Raw genomic sequence first — 11,767 nt, forward strand, 5'->3', positions numbered from 1 at the left:
AAAGACAAATTTTTTCAAAAAAATAAACAAAAAACACTTGCACCATTGCATTCCAGGGACAATATCAATTAAAAAAATAGAAGAAAAGTTCAATATCAAATCAACCAAAATATGATACACTACAACAAAACGCAGATGATCTTCCATTACAGGGACAATCAGGGCACTAACAATAAGTTCACCCTAAGATTAATGGGCAACAAGCATCATTGTAACCCTTGTCCAAGATTCATCGAGGAAAATTTGATGTTCTATGAAAGACCCAAAAAAAAAAAATTTGAATCACATCATCAAACCCCTAAGCAAATAACATCTACCAGATACAATGTTCACCAGCAAATCAACCACCTCATCATTTTTTCCCTGAAAAAAAAAATTAAAAAAAGGAAAAAGAAGAAGAAGAAAAACTCGCCATCTCTCACTAGCAAAACCCAAAAACCCACATACCCAAAGAAGAAAAGTCACCTAATTCCCCTTCTATCAGCGGCGTACTGAGAGAGCGGAACCACCTCCTGCAGCGGCGTCGAGAGCGGCGTCGGCATGGGGGAGTTCCGGCAAACGGGGCAAGACCCATTGAGCTTCAACCAAGAATCGAGGCAACAGAGATGAAAATAGTGGCGACACTCCGGCATCATCCTCAGCATCTCCGATTCCTTGTACTCACACAAACAGATCGAGCACGTGGTGTCGTGTCCCGCATCCTTAGCGTACCGGAACCTCGGATACGAGTTTATGACGTTCTGGTCAAGACCCATAACGATGTTGTCGCCGCCGTCACGCTGCTGGTCTTCGTCGTCGTCCTCCGCCACGAAGATTATCCGCGGCAGAACGACGCCGTCGGAGTTGGTGGGGTTGTGAGTGCCGTTGCGGTTGCGGTTGCGGTGGCGGAGAGTGCGGCAGCATAGGTAGGAGCAGAGGATGAGCGTTGAGAAGAGGAAGAGGAAGCCGAGGGCGATGGCGATTGAATAGCCAAAGCCGAGATTGGTGAGGTAGGTGGTGGGGGGTGGAGAATTAGGGTAAGAGGAGGACATTGAGAAGAAGAAGAAGAAGAAAAGGGATGAAATGGGGAATTCTCCATTTGTGTAAGGAGAGGTAAGGGAATTAGGAAGGTTCTTCTTGTTGTGATATTTTTTTGAGGGGCACAAGGGTGGGTGGGGATTTCAGTTGCTGCATTTAATACTGGGGTTACTCATTTCTCTAACTGCATTTAATTGTTGTTGTTGCTGTGGTGGTGGATTGGTGAAAGACTTTGGGTCTTTTTTGGAACTTGGAAGTGGAGGGAAACACTAATACTAGTTTACTATTATTTTACATTACTGAAAGAGACTTTTTTAATATTCAGGAATGATGCACTTTTTCTGATCATCATGGTGGTGAAGAATTGAAAGTTTAGTAGTGTGAGAGAAAGAAAGAAAGAAAAAGGTTGGAATTTGGGAGTGAATAAAAAGGTTTTGAGGTGTGATGTGGGGGAAGGGAAGTGAGTGTAGATGAATCAATCAACCATTTGGAGCTAGTTGGAATTTTACATGTACAGAGAATCTGCATGTCTTGCAGCAAAGAATCTCTTGCCAACTTGAACCTTTGAATATAAACCATAATCTTAGTTGGAGTTTGGGTTCATACATTGTATTAAAAAATTTACACAGGGACACTATTATATTGAGGGAGGATATTTTGACTACCAAAAGTTTCCACTACCACCTTACTACCTATCTATTTACCGTTGAATTAATATTTTCTCTCTCTTCAAAAACTTTTTAACATTCTCTCTTTGATCCAATGGTGATTTGATAGGTAGTAAGGTGGTAGTGGACACTTTTAGTAGTCAAAATATCCCCCCTCTATTATATTAGTTAGAAACATGTCTGTGACTAGTTCCTTAAAATTAGTCCGTTATAATACTGACACAACATTATTTTAATTAAATAATTAGCAGATATAATATTTAAAAGAGAATAATTCGTTTACAATTTTTTTTATAAATTACATTAAGTATGATCGGTCATACACTCTTTATTAGTGTATAATCGGTCAGACATAATATAATTTAAAAAATTTATAAACAAAAAATTTATAAATATAACGTTTTTCATATTTGAAAGGTGATAAATTAGCTTGAGTGTGGACGACCAAGCACTTAATTAATATAATAAGACAAAACAGTTAATCTATTCTAACTTTTTCTAAAAAATTTACATAAATAATGTTGTTGCTAAAGTATTTACTGCAATAAGTTATATATCTAATGCACACCTGTTGCATTGCATGGCACATTTTCATGAGTTATGTACATCTTTTGCACAACTATCACGTAATATAGCGTGTGCAACTCTCCCACCCTGTATCACCCTACTTAAACCAATTTCATAACCTCCACTCCCTTTCTAATATTCATTCTCAAGGGGGCTCTTTCTTAATTGTTCTTTGACTCTTCTATTCAATTTTTTTATAGTTATAAAATTATAGTGCTTAATGTGTACGGTAGTGATATTTGGTATTGGTAGTGACATGTTTAGGTAAGACAGATAAATTAGTTTTAGATAGAAATCATAGAATAGTGATGCTTATATTTTTATTTTATTTTTTATTTTTTTATACATAGTGATGAATAGTGTTGTAATAATTAAACATTATTTAATAAAGAATGGATATTGAATAATAATAATAATTAATTACTAATTAATTTTTTATCATTTAAACTATAAATAATATGTTGTTATGAATAATAATTAAATGTGTTAGTTAATTATTTTTATAAATAATATTTTATTTATTAGTTGATAAAATAAATATTAATGTTTAGTGAGTAATTTAATAATCAATATATGGTAATTGTGTCACATAACAACATTATTACCATAATCGTGGGGAAGCGCAATTGAGAGGTAGTTGTCATAGATGATTATGATTATATCAACATTGCACGATTTTAGTGAGTTGTGCACGAGACGTGCGGTATGATTTTTAGACCCTTTTATTTTTTATTAATTAATTAATAATTACTTTGTCTTTTATTGAAAATTATCTATCAATTTGTCTCTCTTTAATCGATTAACTTAAATATTTAATCGATTAAATGATTGACTCGAGATTTAATCTCTTAAGTAAAACTAATTAATTTGAAAACACTTTCTCAAAACCCTTGTGTCTGTTTGATCAAAGTAAAAAACACAGCCAAAAGAGATAGCAATTCATTCAGAACACCATTATCGTCTTTCTTTCTTTTTGATTTTCCAAGGAGTGGTTTTTCGGAGAAGAACCAAGATTCATAGCTTGCCTGTCATTTTTGTGTAGTACTTCTAAAAAAGAGATATTTTTGTCATTTTTTATGGGGTTTGCATTTGTCATTTAATATGACACAACAAACTTTTCTACACGCAATATTTTGTGGAGCACACATTTTTTGAAGAAAAAAGAAAAAAAGAAATTACGGAACGCAAAACGAATCTCTATAACATTACACAATCACTTTTCCTACAACATAACTCTTATAAAACCCTTTTTTTATAATATATATATAGGATTTATACTTCTTAGTCAATATAATTTTTTTTTTCAACATACACATACTCAGATGGACTTTATTGAAAAAATAAAAAATAAAAACATTAGCATGCAAAATAATGTGAGTGTAGTATGAAGATACTCTTCTTATGTTTCATAAAAAGTATATATATAATTTTTTTTTCAACATGCACATACTCATGTGTACTTCACTGAAAAAATAAAAATAAATAAATAAAAATATTAGCACGCAAAATGATGTGAGTGTAGTATGAAGATATTCTTCTTATGTTGCATAAAAAGTATATATATGTATATATATATGTGTGTTCGCTTTTTTTGCAGTTATTTGCAGTAAGCCTAATACGACATCGTTTTGGGACGAAAATCATGGTATTTTTGTAATTTTAATTTATTTCAGGATTATTATAGTCTTTATAATTATAATTTTTTAATCTCAAAACGACGTCGCTTTAGGAGTAAATGCAAATAACTTATCTGCAGTAACTGTAGAAATACTATTCTATATATATATATATTTTTTTTTTCATGTTGTAAGAGAGAACTCTCATATCAGTAATTATTTGATTTTTGTGCAGTATTTTCTTTTTTCTTTTTAAAATAAATATAGTCCCTACATAAAATGTATTTATAGCATGAAATACATACTTATATCTTATTATATGAGAAAATCGAAATCGTCTAGCTTGAAAGTGAAATAATGATACTAATGATAAGGATAAAATTATTTTTATTATTTCTAAAAGGGGTTTGCATTTGTCATTTAACATGATACAACAAATTTTCCTACACACACAATATTTTGTGGGGGCCCACACTTTTTGAAGAAAAAAGAAAAAAAAAAGAAATTATGGCACGGAAAACGAATTTCTATAACATTACACAATCACTTTTCCTACAACATAACTCTTATAAAATCCTTCCTAAAATACATTATTTGTATTATGACATAAATTTATGTCAGTGATTATGGCAAAATTGTTCCGTCTCTAATTTCGTCTTTACTTTTGGTTGAAGTTTTTTGTCGTATATGATTTTCATCAAAAAATTCATCACTAGATGAAATTTTTGAAGAAATATTTTTCGTCGATAAATTCTGTCAGTGTTTGATACTTTTCTAATAATGTCACATTTAAAAATGACTCACATTTATGTAGTTTTTACATTTTAATGCTAAGGGTAGATAAGTAATTTTTAATATTTTTCCCCTCAAACCTCCCAAATTTGGGGAACTTTAATTTTAAGAAGAAGGAGGGTTTAGTAAAAATCCCCAATTCCCTCTCCTCATTTTTTAAAACTCACAAACAAAAAAAGAATTTACTAAAACCCTCATTTTCCTTTTCTTCCCCTCCTAAAATCAACTCCCAAACAAGCCTCAGGCGGTTGCATGTTTGGTTACTTTATTAACCTTCCGATAAATCAAAATTGCCTAAAATTACTTTCAAATTTGCCAAAAGGCCAAAATCGTTTATGTTAAAGGGTACAGTTATATTGTCATCTGCGAAAGAGATTAGGATACGTTGTTTCCGGGCAAGAGAAGCATTTTCATCACAAGTGTCACAAACAAAAAGTTATTTGTCTTCGTTCAACAACTTCAAACTTCATTATCGCCGTGTCAACATCCTCAATGTAAATAAAATAAAATAAAAAAAAGCTCTATAACCAAATGGTTAAAAATTTAATATGGTTTCGAAGATATGTCTCTGGTTTCATTTATTGCATGAGTACTGGTTACTGGTTAGAGAAGACTAAGCAACATTTTAGAGCAATTTGAATTTTGCTTCAAGTTAGAAGAATAAACACACTCACGGGCTCGTTATTTACTACACTTATGCGGTCCTTACCCAGAAGTTCATAAAAAGCAATATTAGGAGGAACACCGACCAAAATATTACTTTTCACCGAGTTTTTTACTTAAATGTCACGCGAACATTGTTATTTTCCAATCTGTCACGGGGTCAAGTTCGCTACCCGGTATAACGAACTCGGTTTGCTGACGTGTCACATTTATAGTGAATAACAAGTACCAAGTTAAAAAAAAATAAAAAAATTTGAAGGTCGCTACATTGGGTAGCGAACTTGGTGTCCATTGGAAATGTGACACGTCAGCAAACCGAGTTTGCTATACCAGGTAGCGAACTTGCCCTCGTGGCAGATTAAAAAATAACACTGTTCGCGTGACATTTAGGTAAAAAACTTGGTGAATAGTGGCATTTTGGTCACTGTTCCATATTATGACTCCTTATCAAAGGACCTCGGTTCGAATCCCACCAACACCATCTGGGGAGAGGTATAAGTACCGTAATCCCTGGAATCGTACCCGAACTCTAGATTAGTCCCATAGGCGGCTCAAAGAGTCGAACCCGTGGGGATACTGTGAGTTCTGATTCGCCTCAAAGAGGTAATTAAGATCAGTTTTAAAAAAAAAAATTCAAAACTGAAAAACAGACCAAAATTTTTTAAAAAAAGAAAAAGAAAATTTTCTCATTATTTATGTTACAAGAATTTTACAAAGATATTCAAGGAGAAAAGAAATATATTGATCACTACAGTTTAACCTTCCGCTTACAATTCTGTTCTTCAATTGCCCGTGTAGAAATATTGAAAGTGGTGGTACAGTTCATTTTCACAACAATATGTTTCTTAAACAAGTTCAATATCTTCACACGCCCTGGAACTCTTGAGAAGCTGTTCATAGTCAACAAACCTGAACCAAGTTCTGTCGTCAAATCTGGACTTGACATGATGCGGTCTGTAATAACATCAACCGTGACATTCATCCTGATTGTTCTCCGTGCCTTGGCCCTACCTGGTGGTCCTCTAGCCTCTCCTACCATGATGCCATGGTAGTACAAAGTTGTGGTAGTGTTACTATACCTAAAGGATGCAACGTTGGGATTTTTAACCGATATATCTGCAATTAAGGACATGTTAACCCCAGGTTTAGGGGTTATGCTGTTGACAAGTTCGAGCTTTGTGACTTTGACACCATTCATTTTGATAATGGGGTCCTTAATACGAAATACAGTGAATATCAAAGCTATGATTACTATTGCTAGAAGAAGTAAAAAGGCTAATGGGCAAGCACACCTTTTGATGAATTTTCTACGACCGAGTTTTTGGAGGTGAAGAGTGGTCTCATCATCGTGGTCTCTCACTTGGGCTAGGGGTCTAACTTGCTCATTCTCCGCCATGGCTGGCTACGAAACTTGATTAATTCAGGAAGTTTTTTGGAAATTGAAAGTGTGTTTGTTTTGTTCTGCTTTGATCTAGCTATTTATCATTTATATGAAGTGTGAATGTGTGACTACGGGGTCTATGGAGGTAGCAGTGTGGCCCATTTTCCTCGTAGTTGGTTGACTTTATAGCAGTGAATGCAAGAAATTGTGGATTTATGTGCAAAAATTTCAATGTTTTGACTGACCTTTCCCAACCTCACGGTGGCTTTTGGTATATGATTTTTTTTTATCGAAAAAATATAATTATTAAGAAAATGGTAAAAAAATAAGTTTGATAGAAAAGTTTAAAAAAAAAGTATTTGATAGATCAAAATATTATCGAAAAAATTGGGTTAAATTTTTTAAGTCTATATTTTGTTGAAGGTAAAATATTGATGAAAAAATGACATAAAATTATCAAACTAACTCTTGACTAATTAAATACAAAGAGAGTACTCTCCCTCTCCAGCTTTCTTTTGAAACTTTTTTATTTTTTTAGAAAGAATATTTGTGTCCATTGTTTTTTTTTTTACTTTTTGGTTTGAAGAGGGTAACGAGGTGATATTCTGAAATGGCAAAATTTTTCAATTTTGCACACAAATTGAAATTGCTATACAAATCCCAATAATGGACAATTTTTTTAAAATCTCCTACCAATCATAGTCAACTAGGAAGCCATCTCAACTTTTCTAGATACCCAAAAAAAACTCCCCTACCAAACATCCCCTTCAATGTTTGGCTTTGATGTTATAAATTTTGTGCAAGTAATCCTATGGGTCACTAGAGAAAAATCTGAGCCTGAGCAAGATAGTATGTCAGTTTATAACTTACAAGGTATGTATTTGTGCTTCTTTTTTAATTTAATTCATACACATGTGATCCTTCTTTTTCTTTTTTTCTTTTTATCCTTTTGGCAACACGTGATATGCTCTATTTGTCAATAGTTTCTTTGAAAAATTATTTGTGATTTGTAAACAAATTTGGAGTAAAATCGTCGTAAAGAATTATCTAACGTCGGAAGAGCTCTTTAGATTTGTTCTAGTTAATTGATCCATTCAACAAAGCCCAATATCGTTAGCTTATGCCTAGAGCACTCTAGACGGCATCTTATGTTAAGATGCACTGTCCATGTCTACGGAGTTCAATCCTACCTATAAATACTCCCTTCTCCAACGAAGGAGATCATTATTCATTTCACTTTATATGAGTTGTTACTCTGCGAGTATAAATAACCATTGTAACTGTTTAAACACCCTCATCCTCCTGTTATACGATGACTAAGAAGTTCTAACAAAGCCTTAATTAGTTCATATCATAGCTACTAAGAGCGCTCTACATAATCCCCCCTTGAGGGATAAATATATGGTTCACTGTATATTAAACAGTTCAAGACTTGAATTGTGGATACTACACGTGACAAACAATTATTTTATCTAAAAGTTAAGTTATTAAGTAAAAATTATAAATAATTTTATATTATATCTTTTAACAATTATATAGTTAATATTCAGTTATATAATCTTATTAAATGAAAAATGAAACAGGTATCAGCGCATTAACAAAAGTTAATCTAGCGTTAGAAATTTAAGATACATGCATCTGGGGCGGCATACAGATATTCCTAAATCTTATTCATTTCGAACTTTATAGTAGAGAAGTCACATCAAAGTATACAAATAGTTAAGAGAGAATGTTACAAGGTGTGTGTATGAAAACATTAATCCCATAAAAAATATTTTTGTTGTTTTTGACCAATAGAATATAAACGCTGGTACGGTTTGTAAGATCCCCTTAATTTTATGTCATTGACGATTTACACCAGTCATTATCACGTTGCCTGCTCAAGTTAATTTGTAAGATCCTTGACTTTTTTAGTCTGAGTGAGCACACATTAATTTTTTTTTCTAGGTATTGTTGTATACAATATAAATTGGTAAAATTCCTATTTGCGCACGCCAATATTGAAATATGGAGAAGGAGCAAAAAGATAGTACATTATCTCATCACATGTTTTTTTATTTTAAATTGTTTTCTTTATTTGTTTAAAATAATTATTATATTAATATTCATATTTAAAAATTAGCATTAAGAATGAGTCCACTTTAAATTTGTGAGAGATTATAATTTTAATTAAATGGGTCTACTTTAAATTTCTTAAAGACCTTGGACTAATTTTTTTATAAAAGATTAAAGTAAGGACCATATTTTTTATTAAGGACTCAGAAAGACTTTACAGAAACTCTCATTTACTTTATAATGTGAAAAACACATTAACGGCGTAATAACTTTTTTGAAATTTATTATCCAGAGTAATAACTTTTTTAGAGATAAAATTATTCATTAATATATTGTAAAAAAGATGGTTGTTTACCAAAAAAAAAAAAAAAAAAAAAAAAGATGGTTATATTTAATTATTATTGGAATTTTTTACTACTCCTACTGCTAAATTAATCATCGTTGATTTCTGTCAAACTAACGATTATAATTTATTGAGTAATAATTAGAAATTATGAGTTGAGAGAGAAGTTTCAAAGATACTTGAAGTTTTGAAAGGTTAATAATATTTTAGGGGGAATGTTATACTTACAACCTATTTTCTTTTAGAACCTCTTACAACCAATATCTTAACCGTTGATTTCCGCCAATCAACGGTTAAGATTTATTGCGAATTAATAATTAATTAATAAATTTTATTTGCGAAAATCTTAACCGTTAATTATATTGGTGGTAAGATGTTGTAAAGGAAAATAGGTTGTAAGTATAACCTTTCCCATATTTTAGTACTCTTACTAAGAAATTAAGATTAATTATCGTTAATTTTCTTCAATTAAACACTTAGATTGATTAAGGACATAACGGTTAGAAAATTCAGTAATAAGGATAATGATTGGAAGTTATGAATTGAGAGAGAAGATTAAAGATACTTGAAGTTTTGGAAGGCTAATAATATTATCTCCCCTTGATTAGCTTAACCATAATCGTTTGTGAATATATTTAAATTAGGGGAATATTATTCTTATGTGACAGGAGAGAATTCTTCTCTCCTGCATTCACAACTTAGAGGAGAGAGGAGAGAGAATAGAGCTCACAACTTAGAGGAGAGAGGAGAGAGAATAGAGGAGAAAAAAAAATAGAGAGTAGACCCCACTCTTGATTTGTGAGTGGGTGAGAGAAGAATTCTCTCATGTGAGATGAGAGTAATATTTCTCTTTAAATTAATATGGTTTGAACAATGTTATTAATATAACCAACAAGACGTGATGGACGGTGCAATGATGGGAACTACTATTATACTAGGTTGAAATTCACATAAAAGGAAAACATGATGGAGGGTGCAATGCATTTATTTCCTTCTAAACATTATTCTGTTCTGGGACTAGGCGAACGTATTAGAAAGGGTTGGTAGCTTGACCTCTCCCTTATGAGAAAGGGGAATGGTGAAGTTGCCAATGACAGGAAGATCAATAACGAGACTTAGATCCAATTGATAGTCTATGTCCCAATCAGCCCCAATGTCCCTTGCCAAGCTCACCAATATGCTATAAGGCACCTTCACTGGCACATCCACCATAGTCTTGTCCTTAGACTTCAAGGATCCTGGGTCTGGTATTGTCCCTGATGCTATCTCCCTTTTACCATGCACCCAACACAATACATGATAAAGTTGAAATTTACATAGGAAAACAGCTAATCAAATTTTGTTCTTTAAAGTGCATTTACTATACATGCATTACTTAAAGTCTAAAGTACAAAAGACTATCACTTTTAGATCATGGAATTTCACCTATGCAAAAGGTAATAAATTCGAATTATGAGAATCACAAATCTTGAAAAGAGTGGACAGCACCAACCCAAAATCGATCGAATTAGTTGACACTGATTGGTATTAAAAAAAAATATACAAAGCACTTTTAATTTGTCTCATGTATACTTTACTTTATAAAAAAATATATGTGATTTAAACCTATAAGTACTTATTATAAATGAAACGTTCTAATAATTACAAATTACTAGGTAGATGAATTTAAAAGAAGAAATTCTCTTTCAAAAACTTGAATTGATTTTTTCTTTTTGAGTAAAAACCCTGACAATATCTACGAAATCCTTTTTAGTCCCTGACAATAAAAAAGGATCAAATTAGTCCCTAAAATTATGAAAAAAGGGTCACATTGGTCCTTATGTCAACTCCTCCATCACAAACGTAGCCTTTTTTACATACTGGTAGGGACCAATTTAAAACTTTTTTATTATCAGGGATTAAAAAAGATTTCGTAGATATTGTCAGGGACCAAAAATGGTGTTTAATCTTTCTTTTTTAAATGTTTTTAATAAACGCAAACAAAACTAACAAAAAAAAATTAAGAAGGAAGGTTCACCTGGATGCGCTTTTGAAAGAGTACTTGATCTCGCATATTGGAATTGAAGTTGAATAAGGATTATCAACAGAGACCTTTGCCAAGTACTCGATGCTATCCTTGCTCACGCGCTTGAAGTCAACGTCGGTGACACTCGCCTCAGGCTTGGCCACGTCGTTGATCTTCTCCGACACAAAGTTCTTAGCTTTATCCAGTAACTGCGACATTTTCAATCTGCGATGAACACCGATGGACACCTTACGTTTATGGCAACAGAACCCTGTCCTAGTATACTAATACGAGGTTCCTGCTCATTACACGTATACGTCGTCGTTCTTCCACACCCGACACGTGATGCATACGTGTCCAACATTTTCAACTAGAACTGTACTGTACCATGCACTTCCCTACAGATTTTTATTGACTTTTTCTTTTCAGCTAAAATTAGTTTTACCTTTTTTTAACATTTCTATTTTTTTGTTAAATTAATACAATTTTTCGGAAAATGACTCTCTCTTTTTTTTTTGTACGACCCTTTGATTTCTCGGCAATATTGGATTTGTCAGGTATGTCAAAGAGTCCACGGCGCGGAAAATTATTATTCATGGGCTAATGAGCTATACCACATCACAAACCCAAAATATTGGACACAAGTTTTTCTTTTTGTTT

At 32.5% G+C, this 11,767-nt stretch overlaps 3 protein-coding genes across 3 annotated transcripts; all 3 read right to left on the reverse strand.

Annotated features, from left to right (window-relative positions):
* Positions 1-86: 86 nt before the first annotated feature.
* LOC133295120 (RING-H2 finger protein ATL67) lies at positions 87-1,126 on the reverse strand. Its single transcript, XM_061493917.1, has one exon. It carries the CDS (start codon positions 1,029-1,031, stop codon positions 462-464), a length of 570 nt encoding a protein of 189 aa, XP_061349901.1. The 5' UTR covers positions 1,032-1,126; the 3' UTR covers positions 87-461.
* Positions 1,127-6,071: 4,945 nt separating this feature from the next.
* LOC133295143 (late embryogenesis abundant protein At1g64065) lies at positions 6,072-6,763 on the reverse strand. Its single transcript, XM_061493940.1, has one exon. It carries the CDS (start codon positions 6,717-6,719, stop codon positions 6,072-6,074), a length of 648 nt encoding a protein of 215 aa, XP_061349924.1. The 5' UTR covers positions 6,720-6,763.
* A 3,282-nt stretch (positions 6,764-10,045) lies between these two features.
* Positions 10,046-11,325, reverse strand: LOC133295141 (desiccation protectant protein Lea14 homolog). Its single transcript, XM_061493938.1, has 2 exons — positions 11,120-11,325; positions 10,046-10,372 (listed from the first exon to the last, which is right to left on the reverse strand). The coding sequence occupies exons 1-2, from the start codon at positions 11,323-11,325 to the stop codon at positions 10,120-10,122; spliced, it is 459 nt and encodes a 152-aa protein (XP_061349922.1). The 3' UTR covers positions 10,046-10,119.
* Between the last annotated feature and the right edge of the window lie 442 nt (positions 11,326-11,767).

This window comes from Gastrolobium bilobum, unplaced genomic scaffold, assembly GCF_033153095.1.
Source record: "Gastrolobium bilobum isolate Gb01-03AN ecotype WA unplaced genomic scaffold, APGP_CSIRO_Gbil_v1 utg913, whole genome shotgun sequence".
Lineage (NCBI taxonomy): Eukaryota > Viridiplantae > Streptophyta > Magnoliopsida > Fabales > Fabaceae > Gastrolobium > Gastrolobium bilobum.